The sequence below is a fragment of the Ceratotherium simum genome, chromosome 8, assembly GCF_057802395.1.
Source record: "Ceratotherium simum simum isolate JZ-2026a chromosome 8, ASM5780239v1, whole genome shotgun sequence".
NCBI classification, from domain to species: Eukaryota; Metazoa; Chordata; class Mammalia; order Perissodactyla; family Rhinocerotidae; genus Ceratotherium; species Ceratotherium simum.
Genome location: NC_141907.1, coordinates 62,601,062 through 62,613,061, shown reverse-complemented (window position 1 = coordinate 62,613,061; position 12,000 = coordinate 62,601,062). Strand labels below are relative to the sequence as shown.

The following is a 12,000-nucleotide window of genomic DNA, read 5'->3' as shown; positions in this document are numbered from 1 at the left end:
GGTTAATCTATGTTGAAACAATTAATCTAAAATGTATTCATAGTAGGGCCGGCCCTGTGGCTTGGTGGTTAAGTGCGCGCGCTGCGATGCTGGTGGCCCGGGTTCGGATCCCGGGTGCGCATCGAGGCACCACTTCTCCGTTCATCCTGAGGCCGAGTCCCGCATGCAGCAACTAGAAGGATGTGCAGCTACGGCATACAGCTATCCACTGGGGCTTTGGGGGGAAAAATAAAATAAATAAAATCTTTAAAATGTATTCATAGTATAAATAAAGGCACTTAAAGCAGACCATAAAAGGGCTACACAACGAATGGAGCTTCAAGCCTAGCCGTGCATAAGAAACTGCTATGAAGCTCTTTAAAAGTACGAACCTTGAGCCCTGTCCCAGACATACTGACTCTGAATCTCTAGTAGATGATATGTGTATGTCTTTATTTAAAGAAGCAAAAACAACTTGCACAGATGATTCTGATGTACATACAGGACTGAGGACTGCTGTTTGTTTGTTTTTTAAATTACACATTTGCTGTTGGGAGTCTTTTTATTACTAAATTTATTGTTGGTGCCCTTGATTTAGAGGTTGCATTGCCTACCTGAAATTGTTAATTATTGGGCTCTTTTCTTTGTAATGAACTCTGATTACCTCAGGGATGTAGGTTTGATATGTTGTATACATGGGGAAATAAGGGAACCTAGAAACTGTCTTAGCAAGAAGATCTGACTTCACTTCCTAGATCACTTGTGTGGTATCCCTTAACCTTGGAGACTGTTTTCTTATATGTAAGAAGACAGCATAACAAACATAGTATTTATGGAAGTGCTTTCTAAACTATAATGTTCTGATTAACGTTATGATTATTTAAAAATATTGCTAGTATTGAACCAGCTTTAATTTCTCATACAGGCAGAGGATTGGAAGATTCCTAGACAGTGTGCCACTTATACAGAGGCAGTGGTCATTAGCATATTTATTTAAAAAGTTAATTAATCAAAGCTGTACCCTGGTCATCAGAAAGCCTCCCTAATTTTATGGGAGTACAGTATTTAAGTATAAAATAAATGTTGAGAGCCAGCCTTGGTGGCTTAGTGGTTAAGTTCGGCATGTTCCACTTTGGTGCCCTGGGTTCAGGTCCTGTACCAGACCTACACCACTCTTCTGTCAGTGGCCATGCTGTGGTAGTGGCTCACATACAAAAAGGGGGGCGGGGCAGCCCCATGGTGTGGCGGTTAAGTGCACGCGCTCCGCTGCTGGCGGCCCAGGTTCGGATCCCGGGTACGCACCAAGGCACCACTTGTCAGGCCATGCTGTGGCGGCGTCCCACATAAAGTGGAGGAAGATGGGCACAGATGTTAGCTCAGGGCTGATCTTCCTCACAAAAAAAAAAAAAAAAAAAAGAGGAAGATTGGCAGCGGATGTTAGCTCAGTGTGAATCTTACTCAGCAAAAATAAACAAACGTTGAAACAAGTTTTCTTTGTGTTATATAACTTACCTCTGTGTCATTCAGCATAATTGGACTAAATTGTTTTGATGATTTAAAATGATTCTGATGCTGGGTTGGCAAACCCTTATTCTACCATTAGGGTAGAAAGTGGGCCTACCTTATTATAGATGAGGAAAACAGGCAAATTCAAGTCCTCTTATGGGTGTCAAACCCAAGAAGGGTTTTTTCCCCACTAATTGATTCTGTATGTATTTAGATGCCTTTCCTTCTTTTATCATGGAACTTGAGTATATGATGTTTTTGGTGGACACTTAATTAGAAAATTTCTCATCTAGCATCCTATAATTTTTTAAAGCATTTGAAATATATTAATAGCCTTCTTTTAATATTCTCTTCTTTCTCTTTTAATTCCCTAACACCTAGTACGTTAATCCTACTGATATGACAGATAAAGAGAATAAAACTAGCTTAAAAAATACACTCACTCAAATATATTTTTAATTTTGGGAATTTATTAAATTAAAATTTTTTTCTAAAATAAACCTCTTTTCTGGATAGAAATTAACTTTGGCTAACTAGCATTGGTTGAACTTCATCAATGGAATGATCTTAGTATTTCCATAGAATAAAAGTTAGCTCTAATCTTAGAAAGCAGTGGGTGGGAATCAGATTAATTGAATTCCACAGAATTGTGTACATACTTGTCTCAACTGCATATCTAGCTTTTTTAAAATAAAAGCTTAACTTTTTGAAGAATCACTGAAGTTGCTTTTTCCCTCTTCAAAATTTTAGGCCCACCCAAAATACTTGAGTTGTATTGCAATCAGCTGTTTTTTCCTAGCTGCCAAGACTGTTGAGGAGGATGAGGTAAATATTTTCCTTTAATGATTAATCATGTCTTTTTCTTGAAATTCTCTCCATTTATTAATTTTATTTCTGTTTACCAAAAGTTGAAAATCAGTTTATTTTTTTCTGTCCTTTCTTCCCTTCCCCATTCCCCATTCCCCTTTGCTTTATATAGAGAATTCCAGTACTGAAAGTGTTGGCAAGAGACAGTTTCTGTGGATGTTCTTCATCTGAAATTCTGAGGATGGAGAGAATTATTCTGGATAAGTTGAATTGGGATCTTCATACAGCCACACCATTGGATTTTCTTCACATTGTAAATATACCTGAAGTCTTCTAGTTTCTTATTTGAATATGTAGTCCTATTTCAGTAACTTGAAAAGTAGATAGCCCATTTATTTTGTTCTGATTTTTAGGAAAAGGGAAATTATTGCATTTAGCCAAGGAAAAATTAGAAGTTAGGATATATGTCAAATCACTGAAGCTGAAATTGCAAAGTTAGAAATTGAATAATACCTGAGGAGGCTAAAACAATTTCTGTACGTAATTTACCTAGACATTTAAGTAAAACTAGAATGATGTTCTTGTGATTTTTTTTTTTTTTTTTTTTCCCCTTCAGTTTCATGCCATTGCAGTGTCAACTAGACCTCAGTTACTTTTCAATTTGCCCAAACTGAGCCCGTCTCAACATTTGTCAGTCCTTACCAAGCAACTACTTCACTGTATGGCCTGCAACCAACTTCTGCAATTCAAAGGATCCATGCTTGCTCTGGCCATGGTTAGTTTGGAAATGGAGAAACTCATTCCTGATTGGCTTCCTCTTACAATTGAACTGCTTCAGAAAGCACAGGTAGGTGTCAGTCTAATTTAATAGTGTTCATTTTAAGTTTATTTCTTACTGGGATGTATAGGGTTACCCGATGGTTATAAAATGAAGAGACGTTTCTAATCTTGTAATGGCAAACTGGTTTTTTTGTTTGTTTTTTTTTGCTGGGAAAGATTTGCCCTGAGCTAACCTCTGTTGCCAATCTTCCTCTTTTTTTTTTTTTCACTCCTCAAAGCCTCAATACATAGTTGTATATTCTGGTTGTAAATCCTTCTAGTTCTTCTGCGTGAACTGCTGCCACAGTATGGCTACTGACAGATGAGTGGTGTGGTTCTGCGCCCGGGAACCGAACCCTGGGCTGCTGAAGCAGAGTGCGCTGGACTTTAACCATTAGGCCATCAGGACTGGCTCGGGAAACTGTTTTTAAGAGTAGACAAGAGTGTAAAGTAATATACAATTTAAATTTATGGGCTAGATGGGTTTTTTTTCTGTTGTAAAGCTTAGGTAGTATTTTCTTGATTCTTTTCAACCCTTCTTGTAGACTACTTAAAATCTTTAAGAATCTTGGAAAATTAGTAAGATGTTCTTTAATATAGTCTCCTTTAGTTTTGTATGAAGAACCTTCCTAGCTACATTTATAGGTTTCATTATAGTACTTCTATACTTCACTCTTTATAAAAAATAAGTCAAAAACATAAATTGCAAGAAGTTGCTTTTTAGACAAGCAAATAATTTATTGTCAGCTAGAAAGTGAAGTATTTGTACCAGACTTGGGCAAGTAGAAACTATCTTTCTGAATGGTTTTGTCCTGGTAGTTTGTATTATTGCCTAAGATTAGTCCATAACTTGTATCTGGAAATTGGTATAAACATTATAGGTCAGTTAAATTTTTATTAACCATCTATATAAAATGTAAGGGTTTAGTGGAGAAAATTCTCATTAAAATGGAAAGTTAGTAATGGTGCTAGATGTTAGCAACTATTCATGTCACCAGATAGAACATACAAGTTTAGATCTGCTGCAAACTGTACTCCTCTGCCAACTGAGTCCGTAAAAGACTTATGAACCTACTTTCTCTTTATATGTCCGTTTACTCTCATTTGACAGTATTCTGATTTATTTTATTGGATTTTATTTAGAGAAAACACCTTTAAATTCTAAGGTTAAAAACATTTTGTTTTTAAACAAACTAAAAAGAAATAATTTTAGTAGAGCTGCAGTTATTGAACTAATAAAACTTATAAAAGAATAATCAAGAGAATAATACTTGAATTTGGTAAGATACTTGGAATTTTATAAGATCGTTATAATTGATGATCTTATAGATGTGAGCTGTAAAAGTTATCAGACATACAAGAAGTACCTCGGTGCTACCTCTCAGCTCTGAGAATTTGAGACCCTGGTTTGTGAGTGGAGAAGGGCTGAGAGTCTTTTATTTAAAAGATGAAGATCAGAGCAATATATCAGCTAGAGCCCCATCCCTCTTCTGTGTGCTTTGTTCCACTGTTTTTAGCATGGCTCAGCTTGTTCTATATCCCCGGGACATAGGATGTTAGTGTAACACAGGCTGTTTCTCCTTTACAAGGGAGATATGTTCTTTTAATAGCATATCTTAGATGATGAAATAATTGAGAAGTGTTTTGTTTCCATTGAAGTAAATGTTATAATGAAAATAAATCCTAGGAGATGGTTGCTATTTAATGAGAACTTTTAGAAACTATCATAAACCACCCAACTTTGCCCAAAGAGAGTGTTAGAAAGTCAAGTCAAACTATTAATCATTTACATTGGACTGTGGAAGTGGGGGAAGGGACATTAATAGAAAATCTTCTACATTATATTTTTTATTTTTTTATTGGAACAAATGACATATCTCTAAATGCCTCCTGACTTGGTCTGTGTGCCTATTCCCAAGCTAGTACAGAGAAAATTTGCTTTATGAAGTGTTACTGTCACAGAGAAAGGACAGACTGTGAAGCATAAATAATAAGAATGTTGTAAATAGCATGTGTATTCCCTAGCTTTGAGGGGTTGTTATCTCTTGAAAAATACTGGAGAATCTGCTTATTCTCTTTCATAAGTCTTCAGGTGCTAGAAGAAGAAAGTGTTCACTGAAACTTGTTTTCCTCTCTTTACTGGAGCATTATAAACTTGGAATTTGAAAGAATCTTCTTGGAGATCATTTTGTTCAACTCCTTTATTTTATAGCTGCAGTGCAGTGAACTTGGGACTTTCTCAGAGACTTAGGACTACTTAGTAGTACAGAAGACTAAAAAGAACCAGTGCTTTTTCCATACCACACAAACCTTAAAGATTCCAGTCCAGTGGTTTTCAGAGTTTCCTTTAGGACTGGAACCCTTCTCTTGTATACATATAATCCCAGAATACAAAGTAGAAAAGTATTACTTTGTAATATGTGTTTGGGCAGAGACCTATTGGGTATGCAGTCCTACTTAACATGGCCTCTTCCCTTCCACAAGCTGTTTGGACATAGTTTGAAAACCACTGTTTCATTATATACGTATATAAATAGTTACATTCCACAAATATTGATTGAGAAATTTATGATCTAGGCACTGAGGATACAGTGATTCTAAAAATAAAAAAGTCTCTGTCCCATGTAGTATTCAAATTATAATGGGGAAGATAGTTAAAAACAGGTCATAAAACTTGAGAGACTTAGGGACTTGGTCTTAGCAGTTCTCTAAAACCAACTTGGACTGGTGGCCAGCCGTTGTGGCCCAAACCTGGGTGGCTCCTGATTCTTCAAGACTCAGTTGTCTTTACTAAATTTACTTGTGTTCAGGTAGGAACACCAGGTCTAATATCTCTGTATTAGACCTGAGATGAGGCCATAGAATACCAGATATTCCTCCTGGATTTCTAGTTCTAGTTCTAAAAAATTCTTGCTTCAGTTCGGTGAGATCATGCCAGAATTACTTCTGACATGTTTCCCAGTGTCCTGGTTTGAGAGGACTGCCAATGGTCCATCACAGACATCTCATGCTGTGAGGGGGCCACCATCACTAGCTCTGCCTAAGTTCCTTCTGGACTTCAGACAAAGTACAGTGAGTGTTCCCTGTTTGAAAGACAGGCTTCCTCTTGTCCCTCCTAGTTCCCCCCTCTGCCTCTCTTAGCTCTTGTGCTATCTGTTGGTCATCATTCTGGGTGGCTAAACTTGTTTCTTACTCCTCTCATGCCTCTACTTCTGTGGGTATACTCCTGTTCTCCTCTTTTTGACTGATGTGGTCCACCTTGATAATTGCAGGATTTTAACTCTACCCAGATTAGTGTGGTGATCTCCCTAGTCCCTAGCCAGGCAGTAGTCAAAGCGGATGTTGCCTGCTATGGTGTAGTTTAAAATTAGAGAGTTAATGAAGCAGACCATCGGAGCCACCAGGGTCTCCCAGTTCTTCTCAGAGGTGCCTAAGACTAGACTACTGCAGTAGGTATTTTCAGTGCTTTGTGCTATCCACCAATCCTGGGTCCATTTGAACCTATCATGTATATGTTATGCTATTCTACTTTCCCTTCCCATCAGTAACCTACTTGCGTATTTGCTCTGTGACCTTTCAATGGTGTGTGCCCCACCTTCCTTGGTGAGCTATAGTTGTGTTTGTTTTTCTAGCAAGGGGTACTTACAAATGGTTACCATATTTGAATTTGGGGAGATAGTCATGAAAAATGACAATAAATATTCCCTTCACACCCTGCAATTAGAAAAAGCTCATTTTAAACTTTTTATAACAGTTTCATTAGAGGACTTGTCTGATGTCTAAAGATGTAGTAATTCCAATGTATGTGCTTGTTTTGTTTCCTCCACTGGATCTCAACAAGGGGTCATATTATTTTGTTTTCTTAGAACAAATTCAGGTTGTAGTAGATTAGAAGGAATTTATTTTGATATGTTATTTTGGACAGAGGACTTATTTGGGTAGAAGTAGAGTTCACATAGATGGTATTGGTTTTAATACTCTCCAGTGTCTTTCTAGCTCTGTCATTTTCTGCCAGTCCTCACCTCTAAAATATAATTCCTTATTTACTTACTTTTTTTACAGAGAAAGATTATAGTGACATTAACGGTCTTCCTTTTACTTGAAATACATGTCTTTTTTCAAGATTCTGCTGTGGTATTAATGCTCAATGACCAAGGCATTAGAATATTTGTGGTACTTTTAGTTTTCTAGGCCACTCAATATCATTCATTTGCTAAAGAACAGTCATTAAGCTAGGTACTTTTTAGAAATAATTTTACACTATAGCCTTCTTTTCACATCCCAATTTCTGTCTTTCATTTTTATTACGTCTCTTTTGTAGGCTTCTTGAAGTGTTGGCTAGGATACCAATTGCCTTAAAGAACTTTTAAGCCCCATCTCTTCCACGTGCTTTGTTCCACTGTTCTTAGCATGGCTCAGTTTGTTCTGCATCCCTGGGACATGATGAGCCCTAGCCTAAAGTTGTAAGCTTGATAATTGGGCTCTATCTTAAGTATTAGGTAATTCTTTTAAGGGAGGAAAAGAAATTCTAATACTAGTTAATAGTATCTTACCCATAGAGTGTTATCTAGTGCCTTTCAAACTAGGGAGAAAATTAGTGAACCAAATTGGTAGTTGGTAAAATGATAAAAATTAAAAACAGTAATTTTCATGTATTGTTTCTGACAATTTCAGGGATTTTTACATTTGTACTACATGATGACTAACACCAGTCTTTCATCCATTTTTCCACTGATACTTTCCTGGGTAACAAGTAATGAATATATTTAGAGATAAAATTAATTTCGTGACCAAATATGTTCCTGCAGAACATGCTATTTTCCTTTATTTTCTCTGTGGTATTGCGAACAGTCATGCTGTGTGCTCTAGGTTATATAGGTATGAATAAGACTTGGTTAAGAAATGTCAAAAAATACTTATGAAATACACAAGACTGAAAAGTGATCCCTGATAGTTAAATAGTCAAGGTAGGCTTCCTGGAGGTGGTGGCAGTTAGCCAGACCTGGACGGAATAGGTAATACAGTTTCCCAGGTAGAAATAGGATGAGCAAGGGTAAAGTAAGAAAGGGCAAGACTTGTGCGGAATAGAGAGCAGGCCTGTGTGGCAGGAATGTAGAGCACAAATTGAGATATGCTAGGGAAAAAGGCTGGAAAAGAAGGTTGGGGTCAGATTGTGGACAGCCTTATTAATACCAAGCTAAAGAGATTAGCTTATTTCTGGTAGGCATTGGGGTGCTGCTAAAAAAATTGGAATAGGGGAGAAATGTATGTTGCTAGAGGAAGATTATTTTGACTAGAGCAATAATTCCAGGGAAAGGAGGGCAGAGAGACTAATTACTCTTTACCACAGGTAAAATTTTGAAGGCCTTCCATGTACAGTCATTGTGCTAGAAACTTAGGGAAAAAAATAAGTATGACACAAAGCTTACCTCTTGGATCTTGTGGTCTATAATGGAAAAGCTTAAATGGTTAGATTATTTTAATGTAATGTGGTAAATATGATGACAGGTTGATATGGAAACAGATGACACTGAAATTTGAGTGTGTAGGGGGCTGGAGGGGAGTCAGTGGTGGCTTCAGAAAGAATTGATACCTGAACTATCTGAAGGATAAGAAGGAATTATTGAAACCCCCAAATTAAACAAAAACATTTCTTCCTAGTGTTGTCAAGCCTGCTATTTTTCTATAAAGATACAACTTCTCAGAAGTTCTCATTTACTGTTTTAAAAACAAAATACTTAAATTGTTCTAAATTCTTAGCCAGATAGCCTTCCTCATCCCTTATTTAATTTTTTTTTGTCTCTGCCTTCTTCCTTAAATGCTTAATGAATTTCGTGTGTATCTGTACTTCGGTCTTCACTGAAGAGATTAGAAAAGGCAAAGAGGGTGGTGTAAAGGGCCTTCTAGACAGAGGGAATAGACTGAACAAAAGCAGATGTTGGATGTATAGCAGTGTACAAGAGAATAGTTTCTGCTTTCATGAAGATTTCCAGCATACAGCTGCAAATACACATTCAAAGTTCCAAAGAGATTTATATTAGAAATACAGATTTGGACATAATTCCTAAGAAAATGATGGGTAGACTGGAGGAGTAGATGAGTTGGACAATGTGAGGAGGAAAATGTGAGGAGAGAAAAGAATGCTGGGAGGACAGAGGGCACAGGGCAGAAAAGTGGCCAGCAAAGATGACAGAGCAGCCTACGTTAATTCAATTATCACCTTTGTGGTTTTCTTTCCTCCGGCCCAGATGGATAGCTCCCAGTTGATCCACTGTCGGGAGCTTGTGGCACATCACCTTTCTACTCTACAGTCTTCCCTGCCTCTAAATTCCGTTTATGTCTACCGGCCCCTCAAGCACACCCTGGTGACCTGTGACAAAGGAGTGTTCAGATTACATCCCTCCTCTGTCCCAGGCCCAGATTTCTCCAAGGACAACAGCAAACCAGAAGTGCCAGTCAGAGGTACAGCAGCCTTCTGCCATCATCTCCCAGCGGCCAGTGGGTGCAAGCATACCTCTGCTAAACGCAAAGTAGAGGAAATGGAAGTGGATGACTTCTATGATGGAATCAAACGGCTCTATAACGAAGATAATGCTTCTGAAAATGTGGGTCCTGTGTGTGGCACTGATTTATCAAGGCAAGAGGGACATGCTTCCCCTTGTCCACCTTTGCAGCCTGTTTCTGTCATGTAGCTTCAGGTGTTGAACTTCAAGTGCAAATTAAGGTCGACTATGGGAATGGGAATGTGGAAAACTAGGAAAGGCTATATAAATGTGTATACCTTTTCAGGCTGATTTGAAGTGAGCCATAAAAACAAAAAATAACCCGTTTCCTTGTGTGGCTAATTATAATTCAGCATTATTTAAGCACTTAAAGACCAAAAAAAGTGTGAAATTCAAAAGATCCCCAATTTTTTTTTGACATACTTTCTTTGTAGTGTTGGTCAGTTCCACTTTTTTCTCTGCTAAAATGTAGATTGCCCCCGTGTCAAAAATTCACATTTGATATTTTTAAAAGTTTCAAAGTTCATAGCTAGCAAACCCTGTCCCCAACGTCCTGATTTAACTTGCCTCTTGCTTTTGCTTGCTTCTTCATTGAATACTTAATGAATTTTATGCATGTTGATCTATAGCCTGATTTCCACTGATTAGGAAACCCTCAAAATTATTTTTTAGCAATTTAGTGAACAGATTATTTCATTGTGACAGCCATGTTTAATCTATAATTCAAATCCTAATTAATCTGAAAACGGTACTTGAAAATTGCCCCATATGAATCAGAGGTATTAATAGAAAAAGGACTCACATTACCACGTTGATTGTTGTGTTAGTCTCATTTCAAGTTTTAGAGTTTGGAAACAAAATTGTTTTCATTTTTGTTTATCTTAAAGTGAAGCTTAAAAGTGGCATGTAATTAGGACACTGACAGATTTGTTGAAAGCATTTTTGACAGTTGTATAAAAGAATTTGTGATAAAGTTAATATATCCAAGTGCTCACCAAAGAAACATGTAACGACTAAAATTACATTTTTTTTTTGTAACTGATCAGTTTTCACTCATATATAATCAGTAGGAGAGACTGTGTAGATGTTGGAGCAGCTCTATGATTGGAGTCTGTAACATGTAATTGAATTCAGTACCCTAGTTTTATGTTAAGCTATTAGGATTTTCTCGGTAAAAGTTATTCCCCCTGCCTCCCAGCCTACCTGTATTTCTCTTAATGACTTCTGGATCCTGAGCTCCCTGTGCAGTTTGAAGAAGGTATTGCAGGTCAGAACCATGTACTGATGATAAAAGCCTCTGGTAGCAATAAAAGTTGTCCTTAACCTTTGTATCTCAACTTTTTTCTGCTTGTGAAGAGGTGCAAATTCCTGATTGCTTAGGCACTGCTATTTCAACTATAGAAAACAGTAAAAATCCTAAGACTATGCTTATGGAAAATAGAACAAAAGTAAAGGGGATTTAAATGTGACTGAGGGATATAGGTTTTTTACATAAGAATTTTTCCTTTATGTTATTTTCTCACTGGAGGACTATGGACCTTCCAAATAGTAAATTCTCATCTTAATGGAACTGTCTGTGAGGGCAGGCACAGACCCATATCTAGATAATGTGTCATTTTTAACCCACTGATTTTGTTCTGTTTAGCAGATCAAGAGTATTCTCAGGTCAACATCTGACTTTTTTGAAATTCTTGTGGTAGGGTTGGCTACCTGCCTACTTATGATCTTATAAACTAATCATGAGAAACTTTTACTTACATGTAAGTGCAGGGAGTGGGAGGGAAGATTAAAAAAATGAACTATTTTTGGATAAAGATAGTAAGACACTGGCTTTGCAGATACACATAAAAAAATCCCACTTATCCTAATTGTCATCTAGTTCTGGTTTTTTTTTTTTTGTGAGGAAGATCAGCCCTGAGCTAACATCGTGCTAACCCTCCTCTTTTTGCTGAGGAAGACCAGCTCTGAGCTAACATCTATTGCCAATCCTCCTCCCCCCTCCCCCCCCAAGCCCCAGTAGATAGTTGTATGTCATAGTTGCACATCCTTCTAGTTGCTGTATGTGGGATGCGGCCTCAGCATGGCCAGAGAAGCGGTGCGTCGGTGCGTGCCCGGGATCCGAACCTGGCCTGCCAGCAGTGGAGTGCGTGCACTTAACCACTGAGCCACCCAGCCGGCCCTAGTTCTGTTTCTTAATTCTCCTGAATTGTGGGAAGCTCCAAGAAGGCTACAACTACATGTTCATCATTTCTGTAAAATAAATGGCACTCAGTCGCCCCACCTCTACTTAACAGATAAGGAACATTTTTGTTATATAGAAAGCAAGTGATAAAATTGAGTCTAGGGTCAGAATATTTCATTTGTAGTACAGTAGCTACAGCTTGAA

At 37.6% G+C, this 12,000-nt stretch overlaps 1 protein-coding gene across 5 annotated transcripts in view; it reads left to right on the top strand.

The window, feature by feature from the left end:
- CCNI (cyclin I) overlaps positions 1-10,945 on the top strand; it is a 31,798-nt gene extending 20,853 nt beyond the window's left edge. For all 5 annotated transcript variants that reach the window (XM_087434466.1, XM_014787820.2, XM_004430862.3 and 2 more), the window contains 4 exons: positions 2,236-2,310; positions 2,465-2,605; positions 2,909-3,139; positions 9,360-10,945. In XM_087434466.1, the coding sequence (XP_087290592.1) occupies positions 2,236-2,310; positions 2,465-2,605; positions 2,909-3,139; positions 9,360-9,803 (891 nt within the window). In that variant the 3' untranslated portion in view covers positions 9,804-10,945. The remainder of the gene's footprint in view (positions 1-2,235; positions 2,311-2,464; positions 2,606-2,908; positions 3,140-9,359) is intronic.
- Positions 10,946-12,000: the final 1,055 nt, after the last annotated feature.